The 12,500-nt window shown below is 55.6% G+C and overlaps 3 protein-coding genes across 3 annotated transcripts in view; 2 read left to right on the top strand and 1 right to left on the bottom strand.

Moving 5' to 3' along the window:
* PTSG_12200 (uncharacterized protein) overlaps window positions 1-1,554 on the top strand; it is a 6,863-nt gene extending 5,309 nt beyond the window's left edge. Inside the window, exons 11-14 of the mRNA XM_004994700.1 lie at window positions 1-165; window positions 309-407; window positions 682-1,182; window positions 1,443-1,554. The exon at window positions 1-165 is cut by the window's left edge and continues 207 nt beyond it. Coding sequence (XP_004994757.1) covers window positions 1-165; window positions 309-407; window positions 682-910 — 493 coding nt within the window. The 3' untranslated portion in view covers window positions 911-1,182; window positions 1,443-1,554. The remainder of the gene's footprint in view (window positions 166-308; window positions 408-681; window positions 1,183-1,442) is intronic.
* Window positions 1,333-5,751, bottom strand: PTSG_04665 (uncharacterized protein). The gene is made up of 9 exons (XM_004994699.1): window positions 4,066-5,751; window positions 3,870-3,896; window positions 3,563-3,690; window positions 3,269-3,336; window positions 2,950-3,044; window positions 2,578-2,702; window positions 2,408-2,468; window positions 2,163-2,272; window positions 1,333-1,942 (listed from the first exon to the last, which is right to left on the bottom strand). The coding sequence occupies exons 1-9, from the start codon at window positions 5,734-5,736 to the stop codon at window positions 1,636-1,638; spliced, it is 2,592 nt and encodes an 863-aa protein (XP_004994756.1). The 5' UTR covers window positions 5,737-5,751; the 3' UTR covers window positions 1,333-1,635.
* Window positions 5,752-5,793: 42 nt separating this feature from the next.
* On the top strand, window positions 5,794-12,051 carry PTSG_04664 (uncharacterized protein; the record flags this gene model as incomplete). Its single annotated transcript, XM_004994698.1, has 11 exons — window positions 5,794-6,458; window positions 6,831-6,886; window positions 7,223-7,371; window positions 7,635-7,716; window positions 7,992-8,469; window positions 8,717-8,878; window positions 9,077-10,057; window positions 10,268-10,417; window positions 10,649-10,759; window positions 10,896-11,576; window positions 11,824-12,051. The coding sequence occupies exons 1-11, from the start codon at window positions 6,015-6,017 to the stop codon at window positions 12,049-12,051; spliced, it is 3,522 nt and encodes a 1,173-aa protein (XP_004994755.1). The 5' UTR covers window positions 5,794-6,014.
* Between the last annotated feature and the right edge of the window lie 449 nt (window positions 12,052-12,500).

The following is a 12,500-nucleotide window of genomic DNA, read 5'->3' as shown; positions in this document are numbered from 1 at the left end:
TCCTCGCCCGTCGACCAAGCCCGTCAGGCCGCCCAAACCCGCCACCACCACGACAAACACAGCCACAAGCAAAACCAACGCAACCGTGTCTGCACACACAAAGTCTGCAGCAGTGATTCAGCCACACCAACACCACCAGCCACAAGCCGTTCCATTTGAGCCAAGGTCACAACAATGCAGACATGTGGCACCTGAGGTCTTAATCTTGCGGCAGTGTCAACGTGATTCTGTCCTTGTGATAACACCACTCACTTTGTGTCTGCCGTGTGTGTTTCTGCGGCGCGTTTGCTTTCTTGTTGGCTTGCCAGTCATGCCATCCCCGTTGTTGATGTGGCACCAGCTGACGTGCTGGGCGAGTCGCCCTGGGAATCCCTCAACACGGCCATCGATTCCTTCGAAGCCAGGCTGTATGTTAAGGGCGAGATCTGCTCGTGCACGCGCGCGCACGTGTGTGTGTATGTGTGTATGTGTGTGTGTGTGTGTGCGTGCGTGCGTGTGTTTGTGTGTGTGTGTGTGAGGTTGACTGCGGTTGTGGTGATACGATTGTGATTGTATGCGAGATGCATTCTGTTGGGGCATAGTTTGAGCACGTTTCAATGTCCGTTTTGCGATGAGCTGTGTGTGCATGATGTCAGGCTCATACGGGTGTTGCATACATGTGCATGCAATGGGTGTGTGAAGGCAAGGGGCGCTTGTCGGGTTTGGGGCACGGCTGAAGTCGCTTCGCAAGAGCCAGCGCACATCAGCAGCGGCAATGGGCACTCGCCTCAAGAACCTCAAGCGCCAGCAAGCCAAGCTCGCAACTCTCCTCAAGGGAAACCGCGTCATGGTGAACCAAGCGGTGCGTTGTGGTGTGGTGGTGGTGATTGTGTGGTTGTGGTTGTGTGGTTGTGCGTGGTTGTGGTCGTGATGATTGTGGTGGTGGTGGTGGTGGTTGTGTGGTGCAAGTGGGAGGTTTAACAGGGATGTGGGTTGAAACAGTCGAGCGCGAACAAGAGAAGAACGTTGTCATCGCATCTGTCCATCACACCATGACAGGCCAAGGACGCTGCTCTAAAGGGTGAGCAGTTGGAAGCCGCCAAGGATGAACTGCGCACAATGCTGCACGCGCAGACAGAGCACATGCACGCCACCATCACCAAGGAGGCAACCAAGATCACCAAGGCCCTCTCCGACGAACTGGTATGGTGGTGTTGTTGTTGTTGTTGTTGTTGTTGTTGTTGTGATGGTGGTGAATGTGGTTGTGGTGGTGGTGGTGATGGTGGTGGTGATGGTAGTGATTGTGGTGGTGGTAAACCGTAGCGTGCGAGCGCTGGGCTGTTTGACGACGAACGATTGCTTCGTTTACTGCACATGGTTGACTTTGAATACACATGATTGGGTTTGAGTTCACATTCAACTTCGCATTCAACACCACAACGCCACTGTCTTTCGCCCGTCAGACACAGCAACAGGCAAGCCGGGCACAGCACAAGAAGCGTCAGGCCCTCATGCAGTATCTCATGATGTCGTAGATTGCTGTTGCGTGGTATTGTTGTTTGCTGTGATCATCACATCGCAGCGCGCCATTGTCGTAATCGGCTATTGCTGTTGAATGTTGTGGATTGTGCATCGTGTTGAGCCTTATGTCGTGTCCTATGTCGAGGAAGCAGGCGTCTTGAGTGTCGTGTGTTGTGACGCTGCTTGCTGTGATGTTGCTGCTGCTCTTGCCGTCGCAGTAAAACCGTGCAACTCTGTAAAGTGCATGCGATAGGCCTTTGCTCGTTTCGCATAGATGGCGGTGGCGAATGCGGGCTTGATGGTCATTCCACTCGTGCGTGTGCACATGTAGGGCGCCGTCTTCTCGTCCCACTCCACGCCCGTGTTGAACAAGTGCGCGTACTGCAGCGCTGTTGCCCGCACGTGAAACTGCTGTAGCGTGCTGCTCAATGCAGCAAGCAAACTACAAGATGCAACACACATCCACGTGTGTTGATGTGGCAGAGGGAGGGAGATGCTCGTGTCAGTGGCCAGGTCTGAACAGGAAAGACATGGCAATGCGGCTTCGTACAAATCTGAAGCCACACGCACGCACACGCACACACACACACACACACACACACACACACACACACACACACACACACACACACACACAATAGCACACGAAGAGAGTTACACACCCGTGCATCATGGTGGGGAGGATGGGGCCTTCAATCTCCATCACATCCTCCTCGATGGTGACGCGATCAATTTCACGAGACACCTTCCCAAGGTATTGGCACTTCACTTGCTGCCAATGAACAGCAGAAGTGCAGCACATGTGAATGCATGGGCCACGTACAGCTGAGACAATACCACGCTGATGAACACAACGAGCACACACACACACACACACACACACACACACTAACACAGTGCAAAGTACCTTGATATGTGCGTTGAGGAACGGGGTGTTCGACAACAGCACAGGGGGTTCCCTGGTTCGCCTGTGACAGAGTAGTAGGGCCAGTGAATCGTGGTTGGTCATGAGCAAACGTACATCCTGGGAGTATTCTGGACTCACACAAACACACACATACGCACACATATACACACCTCGTTGCCTCGTTCATAAACTGCAGCTGCGTGATGATGGGTCGAAGTTTCGAGATGCTGTCCACGCCAGACACGATAATCTCCGACGCCGTACTCGGCAGCGCCCGACTTGACCGCCGCCGAATCTGAAATGGCGTTGTGTATGCGTGTGCGTGTGTGTGTTGGGGGGGGGGTCATGGTGTAGTGGACATTGTACTGCGCGGAAGCTGCAAGGCGTTGATCTTCGGCCCACGTGGATGAATACATGCTGTCATCCCACCCAGCAAACATGCACACGCACCACACATACACTCACACACACACACACATATCACAGCTCATGCACACCTGCAAACTCTCACACTCCCACACTCCCCCCACACACATTCACACCTTAAACACGTCTTGTAATGCCTCCAGCTCGCTCTCCACCTCCTCTGCTTGCTGCATCTCTGCGCTGCCATCGTGCGCACTACGAAACTTGACGCCTGCATGCATGGCGTGATGTCAAGATGAGAACCATGACAAAAACCGCAAACGCATGCGCAAAAAACAAGACGGCACACTGCCTCCTTCCGTGTCAGAGCGAAAGGCGGCCCATTCACGCTGCAACAAACACGTGCGTGTGCACGCCGTGCGCAAATATACAACACACTCAGCGACACACCGAACGCACAAACATCCTCTCGCTCTTTCCGCCCCCTGCACGCACCGTTGTTGTCCAATAGTCTTCGAAATCCCCTCGACGTACGCGTGACAACAGCGCGCAGTGGTTGTTGCCTGCAGGCATGATACGCATGAAAGATGAACGTGTTTAGAAATTGAGCAGACTTGCAGCGACAAGAGGCTGCGAGCATGTTGCTCCTCCGTCAACGTTGTATCAACCCACACACGCACACACACACACACACACACACACACACACACACACACACACACACACACACACACACACACACACACACACACACACACACACACACACACACACACACACACGCCGTACCAGAGGAGAAATTCAAAGTCAGGAGCGAGGAGGTAGAAGTAATCACAGAGGCCGGCAGTGACGGAATCCCATAGAGACGTGGCCGCGTCCTCCCACATCTCGCCCGTTTCACTAAGCTGGTCCACCCCCTGCACACATGCACACACAATGACTTGTGAAGGTGGGCGTACTGAAAGGGATGTACACGCATGTGAAGAAAACTTGACATGAACATGCACCTCATATGCACACAAGCAAAGGCGTATATTCACATGTACACAAACACATACCATATCTCCTCACTACATCACACCCACTTCTTGCTCACCTTTGGAAACACAGGGTCAATCAGTCCCTGCAATTACAACAGACACACACACACACACACAGAAGCAACGAATGAACAAGTGTGTTGCATGATTGTATTTCTGGGCCAACATACATACATGTGAACGAACACAAACAGACACACGCATACACACACGCACAGACAGACATGCACAGACACACACACACACACACACCTCATTGATTCTGATGTCCGGAAAGGAGAAGAAGTGAAGTGCAGACGCGACGAGCAGTGCTGGGTCGTCGATGTCCACAGCATCGCCACCACGCGGCTTACTGCTTGTTGCGTCAGCGGACGCTGGAGCCACCCTTGGTGGAGACACGGCCCGGTGTAGGGCGTGCACGCGCTGTGACTGCGATGGAAAGCACGCGTGACGCAAGCTGTGCATCGTGGAAACGCTGAGCTTGGTCTTGATGCTGAGGTCAACAGGGGGCGTGCTGCTGCTGACGATGCGTGCTGGCTCTTTTGGTTTTGCTGCGTCTGACCGCTGCCGTGCTGATGCGCGCGCCTGCGGCTGCTTAAGACCAGCGCCAAGCACCTCGTCAAAGATGGACGGTGGGTGCTGCGACGCAGGCAGGGAGGATACAGCCGAGGTTGCAGTCATGGGTGTTGCTGACGCTGTTGACGTTGGCATAGCTGTGGCGGTGGACGTTGGTGATGTTGATGGCACGGGTCCCCGGTTGTCTGCTACGCCGTGGCTTCCAACCCCCTGTCTCTGCCCTGGCTGCTCTCGTCCCTGTTTCTTGCGCCGCTGAGGCTTGAGATGGTGCCGAATGTGTGTATATGGGCCACTTGCGGTTGATGACGATGGCGGTGATGGGGCGGCAGAGGAGGACGGATGCGATGGCAGAGGCCCACTCTGTGCTGCTGAAATCACCGCTTGTGGCACACTCGTGTGAGCAGAGGGAGGAGACTTGCGTTGGCATGGATTACCCTGCTGCTGCTGTTGCTGCTGCTGCTGCTGCTGCTTGTGTTGTTGTTGTTGCTGAGTTGATGATCGTTTGGCTCGCCGAGCTGTTGCCAAATCCACGGAGGTGAAGCCCTTTTGTTCATGTTCAACGCGATCTGGCTGGGTATGGCTGCGCTCAAGGGTCAGCCCGTGCTCTTGCGAGTTTGCTGTGAGCGGCTGAGTGCCTGGTGGCGTCATGATGTCACTGTCGCCCTCATCAATGAAGGTGTATCGGGAGTCGTTGAGTGCGTGCTGCGTGTTCCAGAAGTCGTCGTCGTCAAACTCGTTAAGTCCACCACCACCACCACCACGGTCCAGTTTTCCGCACTGCGAGTCTTCGGCATCAGCGCCATTTTTTCTGAGACGGTGGCGCCGAAGCACGCGGCGATGATGAAGCCTGTGGTCCTCGTCCACAAAGTCATCATCATCATCGCCGTAATCGTCGTCATCATCGTCATCGCTTTCATCATTGTGAACACCACCAACAGTATCACTGACAGCACCGCTAACAGCACTTGTATCTGTAGCCATTAAGGGCGTGTGTGTATATGGTTGGCTCTGGTGAGCTGCCGAGGGCTGGTTCGCGTGCTGCGCGGTGGAAACAGCAGAAGAGGCCGAAGGTGTCGCCCTCACTGCAAACACGTTGCGGGCATGTGTTTGTGGCACCACCGCTGGTGCATTTGGCTTCTGTGTTCCGAGAAAGGTTGCTGCGATGTTGCCGTCGTCGCCACCATCAGCTTCAAGATTATCATCGTCAAGCGATAGGGAGGGTCCTCTGCTTGGTACGCGGCGCACAGGGCCGGCAAGCGGCTTGCTGCGCTTGAACGGGTTGCTGCTGCCACCTGCGCTGCCAGTGCCACCACCACCGACAGTGCGCCTTGTTCTTCTGTCAGTCATCGCCGTTGCTTGCGGGGAGAAAAATAGAGCAAGATGTCCACAATTCTTCAATAACCGCAACCACCCAAATTTCAAACAACAAGAAGCAACCAACCAACCAACGTCGTGTTTGTGTTGTGGTGTTTTGTGCTTGTTGTCAGCTCCCTTCTTCTTGTGTTGTCCTGCACATTGGCACATCAACACAGGCACTGGCACTGGCACTGTCAGCTGCGCACGCAGCCACTACCCACAGCGCACGAGGTGTAGTCAACGACAGGCACACGCGCGAACGCGCCGCGATGGAGTGGCAGCAGAGCTTGCGGTCACCCACGCGGGTGGGCAGCTCCACGCGACGAAGCAGCAAGAAGCGCAGCACAGCAGCAGCATCAGCGTCGTCAGGGCGCAGTAGCAATCCTGCAACAACAACAACAACAGCAGCAGTAGCAGCAGCGAGCGGCAGAGTGGACCGCCAGCGGTCACGGTCCTCTGGAAGGAGCATGAGCCCCGACCGGGCACGCAAGGTCAGCCAAGGCCGTCGCCGTCGCCGGCAGCCACGTGACACCAGCACCAGCACTGCCGGTCCTGCACACGACGCGCGATCCCGACTCTCCCAAACACATTCGGGTGCACCTGCGAGGAGCGGCAAGCACGGGCGCACCACCGCGTCAACTTCAAGCGTGGACAGTGCACACCAACAACAGAGCCGCTCATCACACGAACAATACAGGAGCGAAGACATCTCGGTCAGTGATGAGCCGTTTGTGGTTGTGTGTGAGTTTGTGAGGGAGCAAGTGTGTTTGAGTGAGTTTGAGTGAATTTGTATACGTGTGTGTGTGAGTGTGTGCGTGTGTGCGAATGTGTGCGAATGTGTGTGAGTGAGTGTGCGCGCGTGTGTGTGAATGTGTGTGAGTGTGTGCGTGTGAATGTGTGTGAGTGTGCGAGTGTGCGAGTGTGTGCATGAGCCAAACCAGCCAGTCAACCTGTCTGTTTGTCTGTCTGTCGGTGAGTTTGGATCGTGCTTAAAGGGGCAACACGCAGTGTGCCCGAAGTTTTGTTTTCAAGCTCACTCAAGAATACATTGCTCCCACTTGCTCTTTGACGTGCTACCATATTAGATGAACTCGTTACGTGTTGAGGCCGAGAACATGATGGAGCAGCTCAAGCAAGTGCGGTGCGTTTATCCTCCCAGTGTCAAGCATGCACGCGCGCGCGTGTGTGTATGTGTGCGTGTGTGTATTTGTGTGTATGTGTGCGTGTGTGTATTTGTGTGTATGTGTGCGTGTGTGTGTGCGTGTGTGCTTGCATGTGAGAGTGTGGATGTGTTGGTTTTTTGTTTTGAATGTGCGCCCACCATACGTTGGCTTTGTGCGCATACATTCTCTGTGTGTGTACTTATGTGCTTGGATGTCGATGTGAAATTTTTGCCCCGCTCGTGGCGGACGTCACGTCCTACAACTCAACTCCTCACGTCATCATTGTGCCTGCTTGCAACACTCTACAACAACAGGAGCCAACATCAGTTGAGTGATGGCGAAAGCGACGCGTCCCACGCCCAGCCGACAGCAGCTGCTGCGACAACAGCGACACCGAGACGTGCTGTTGCGGGTGACATCTCGGACCAATCACCCGATTCACACGATGATCTTCGATTGCAAAGTGAGCGGGAGCTTGATGCCAGGTGGTGAAGTGGAAGTTGAAGCAGTGCTTGCGTTTTCCGTGTAAGCCACATGTGCACGCACACACACACACACACACACACACACACACACACACACACACACACACACACACACACACACACACACACACACACACACACACACACGCACACACACGCACACACGCACACACGCACACGCACACACACATGTGCGCGCGTTCGCCATGGCTGACTCAAATCCACGTGGCGGTGCGAACAGGCCAGCAGCTGCTGCAGTATCTTGCTTCCATGCGCGAATCTGCAAAGCGCAAAGACGAAATGGCACGCAGCTCAGCATCGCTGTATGTACCGTGTGCGTGGATGCGAGAGGTTTGGGCGTTCTTGAGTTACAGATTTGTGGATGTGCATGTGCGTACGAGAATGGAAGGGCGTGCGTGCACACTCGCACTCGCACTCGCACTCGCACACACATGCACGTACGTACACATGTTCACACACATGCACACACACACGCGCGCACGAAAGTCCACACACACACACACACCCTCTCACTTACTCACGTACACATACACATACACACTCACCACATACACACACTGTCTCTGTTGCACTGCAGATCACAGCAGCTGCTGCGCGGGGGGTATGCGAGCGATGAGAGCCAGGGCGCATCAGCAGCATCGCATGCAGCCACGCTTGGACCTGGCAGGCCAACGTCCCCGCTCAGCACCCACTCAACAGACACGTATGTTGCTTCGAGCCACGGCGATCGCGCACATGCATCCGCCATTTACAGCAGCAGCAATCACCACGATGCACGTGCCAGCACAGGGTGGAGCGAGCGTGCACACACGCACCCGGCACCGCGTGTGCGCGTCGGCGGCGGTGGACTGCGGAGACAACGTCTTCACGATGACAGCGGAAGCAGTGGTCGTACTGGTGAGACGCTGGCGATGAATGGTGGCGCGGATGAAGGTGGTCGTGGCGTCGGCGGTGATGTGAATGGGATGAGCGATGCCTCAAATGTTCGCGAAATGCGGCGCCTCTTTGCCGAAAACCAAAAGTTGCGCAAGACCGTCGCAGAGAAGGAGAGCGCGGTGAGCCAGCAGCATTCTCGCCTGTTTGTGTATGTATGTATGTATGTATGTATGTATGTATGTATGTATGTATGTATGTATGTATGTGTGTATGTATGTGTGTGTGCGGTGAGACTCTATTCGCACTTGCTTGCTTGGTATCTCTGATGCCACTTGCCCTCCTTGAAACTACCGCACCAACTCACATGCATCACCCCCTCCCCCAAAACACACCCACCCATCCATCCAACCCAATTCACCACTTCAGATTGAGGGTCTGACTGCGCGCATGTACGATCTCCGCGACCAACTCAACACCGCTGCAGAGCGCGAGCGCGACTGGACCCTGAGCACTGGTGGTGGTGGTGGTGGTGTTGGCAATGCACTGGAACAACTTGCAAACGCAAACCTGCGGCTGGAACAATACAGGGTGTGTCTTGTATGTGTGTGCGTGTGTGTGTGTGTGCGTGTGTGTGTGTGTGTGGTACAATGAGGCTCTCTTCATTTCTTCCACATGCCCACACATCACTGACTGTTTCTGTGTACACTCACATCCACGCACGGTTATCCGCCCACATTCGTACACCCACCCGTCCGCCCCTCCTCCACCGCCCTCCGTGCGTTGCAGAATGCGCTGCACGAGTCGCAGGCGATGCTGGAGCAGCACATGGTGCTGGAGCGAAAGATTGGCGAAGAGAACACGCAGCTGCGGCTGAGGGAGGACGAGCTCAAGTCGAAGCTCGAGCAAGCAGAGGCGGCGGTGGCCGAGATGAAGGCGATGGGTGCGAGCGAGCGAGAGGAGAGGACGGCGCTGGAGCAGCAGGTGCGCTCGCTGCAGCAGGAGACGTCGATGCTGCACGACAAACTCCAGGCCGTGCACAGGGACAACCAGAGCATACGCGCAGATGCACAGCACTCGCAGGCGGTGTGCGACGACCTGCGATCACAGCTGGCAGCGGCAAAGGCGGACGCAGCTGCACTGGAGATGGCACGGGCAGAGCACGCGCGCGTGTCGGCAACGCTGGAAGAGACGCGGCAGGAGAACAGCAGCCTGCGGTTGCGATTGAGTGCACACGAGGAGCAGGTGAAGCAGCTCAGACGGCAGGTTGATGACGCACGCGGTGATGCGGCAGCCGCTCGACAGGCACTGCAGGCTGCATCACGCGAGCACACGGCCACGGTCGACGCGCAGGTGCACGCGCAGGCGGTGGCTGAGCTTGAGACGGCTCGACGGGAGCATGCGCAGCTGCAGGCAACCATCACGGCGCTGCAGACGAAGCTGGAACAGGAGCAGGCACACAGCACACACGCGCTGCAGCAGTCGCAGCGGCAGCAGGAGGCGTATGTTGAGAAGCACACGCGCGCGCTCACAGAGCAGGTGACGGCGCTGGAGACGCGATATGAGGAGCATTTGACGCTGCTGGAAGAAAAGTCCGCAACGCTGGAGCGCGAGCGCAACCGCGCAAAGGAGGTGAACGCACAGCTGGGCGATGAGCTGAAGAGAGCAATGGAGCAGCAGCAGGAGGACAGGGCGGCTGTAAATGCGCTGAGGACACAGCTGGAGGCAAAGGAGGAACAGATACAGCAGCACGCGCGCGAACACGCAGAGGTGCGGTTGTGCTGTGTGAGCAATTGTGCGTGCTGTGTGGAGAATTACGTGCAATGCTGTGGTGGCCGCAATGTGCTGCTGTGATTGTGTGCTTCGCGCTCCTGTGTGTGCGCGTGCGTGTGTGCACATGTACCTGCTGTGGCCGAAGCTATGTACTGCACGTTCACCATCTCACCACAATCCTCTCGCACACCACGTTCACGGCAACAGGAGAAGCAAACGCTTGAGCGCAGCCTCGTGGACGCCAATGACGAAATTGCCGAGTTGAAGTTGAAGGCGCGGGATCTTCAGCAGCGGCTCGATGCCGTTATGTCCGCACCAACAACGCACGACTCGTCCCCGGGCCACGACGCAAAGAAGGTGTGCATGCGTGTGTGTGTTTGGGGCGTGTATGCGTGTGTATTTGGTGTGTGTGTGTGTGTGTGTGTGTTTGCGGCGTGTGTTTGGGGCGTGTGTTTGGTGCGTGTGTGATATGTGTGTGTGTGTGTGTTTGGTTGTCAGGTCGTTCCTCCTCCCCGTATTCGTGTGCTGTCGCTTCCCTCACTCCCATCACACCACCACCGCAACCAACACCACCACCGCAACCAGCAGGAGGCGTACGTTGAGCAGCTGAAGGCGCTGGCAGATTCATTGCGCGAAAGCGACGAAGCGAAATCGAAGCTTCTCTCGGAACAACACGCCACCATCAACACGCTTTCGGAGGTGAGCAGGGGGACATCGAATAGTGTGGTGATGGCTGTCATTCGTTGAGCCCTTGCATATGCACAATGATGCATGCATCCTCGACGATGTACCTTCATATGCGTTCACACACACACATACACACGCACGCACACAGGAGCTGAAACGCAGCAAAGAGGCACTGGCAGTCGCGGCAGAGGCGGGCAAGCGGGATGGCAAAGAGTATCAGCGATCAATGCGAGAGAAGGACGAGACATTGAATGAAGTTGTGGCGTCACGGACGCAGCTGGCGCAGGAGGTGACCAGGGTGCAGCAGCAGTTGCAGGAGCGGGAGGAGGAGATGGAGGAGCTGCTGGCAGAGAACGAGAAGCTGTTGGTTGAGCTGAAGCAGCAGAGCGCCATGACGCAACAGCTGGAGCAGAAGCACCGCGACATGATGCAAGAGCACCAACACATGAAGCAGGGCAACGGCCACGAACACGGCAGCAGCAGCAGCAGCAGCAGCAGCAGCAGCAACAGCACGACTAACGCAGCAGCAGCAGCGGAAACTGTGGCAGCCCTGGAGAAGCAGGTGTCGAGTTTGCGGCGGGCGAACGAGGCTCTACATCATCGCAACCGCCTGTTGCAGGAGCATGCCGCGTTTGTGCAGCAGCAGATTCTGGCAGCGCGCGCCACCAACACAACAACAGCAGCAGCGGCACAGCGGCGGGCAGCAGCAGCTATTGGGAGGGCGACGATGGCGACGGGTGGTGGTGGTGGTGACGGTGCGGTGATCTCCGAAATGGATTTGATGCCCCCGCCAAAACCAACACGCACAAGTCGTATCAAGTTAGCAGTGGTGCGTAGTGTTGTGCGTGTGTGTGTGTGTGCGTGTGTGTGTGTGTGTGTGTGTGGTGTGTGTGTGTGTGTGTGTGTGTGTGTGTGTGTGTGTGTGTGTGTGTGTGTGTGTGTGTGTGTGTGGTTTGGTTGTGCGGCTGTGAATGTCTTGACTGCTGTGCTTCTTTTCTTTGGCAGTGAATTTTGCCATTGCACAAATTGCCACTGCACTCACCCCGCCCCCCCCCCCACACATATGAATACGCCAGGCTCGGCGCATATTCCTCAGCTATGGCGGCGCCCTGTTGCAGCTCAGAAAGAAGCAGCAGCAGCAACAACAACAACAGCAGCAGCAGCAGCAACAACAACAACAGCAGCAACAGCAGCAGCAACAACAACAGCAGCAGCAACAACAACAGCAGCAGCAGCAGCAACAACAGCAACAACAACAACAACAACAACAACAACAACAGCAACAACACTCATTGCATGCTTGAACCTCTTCTCCTGTTTTGTTTGATGTGCGGCGATGGCAGTGACAGTACAGCACACCATCACTGTTGATGCCAATGTCCATGATGTTACAATCTCGTGCTTGGCGCACATTGAATGTGTATCGAATGTCCCCTTGCTTGTAGAATGCACGCTTTCGCTTTGTTTTTTGTCCTTCTTTTGTACAAAAGTAGCTCATGCCCGTGTTGCTGTTCACATCATGTCACATCACGAAACGACACCATGCTTTGGCTTTTCCACGCGAAATGAACGTGTCACGTTGACACAGCTCTGTTTCAAACACCAGAGTACTGAAGCGCGCCAACAACCAGTGGGGCTCAGCGAGCAGCGTCGTACACACACACACACACACACACACACACACACACACACACACACACACACACACACACACACACACACACACACACACACACACGAGTAGTAGTAGTAG

This window comes from Salpingoeca rosetta (genome assembly GCF_000188695.1).
Source record: "Salpingoeca rosetta unplaced genomic scaffold supercont1.10, whole genome shotgun sequence".
Lineage (NCBI taxonomy): Eukaryota > Choanoflagellata > Craspedida > Salpingoecidae > Salpingoeca > Salpingoeca rosetta.
The sequence above is the reverse complement of the archived record's forward strand: the minus strand, read 5'-3'. Positions and strand labels throughout refer to the sequence as shown.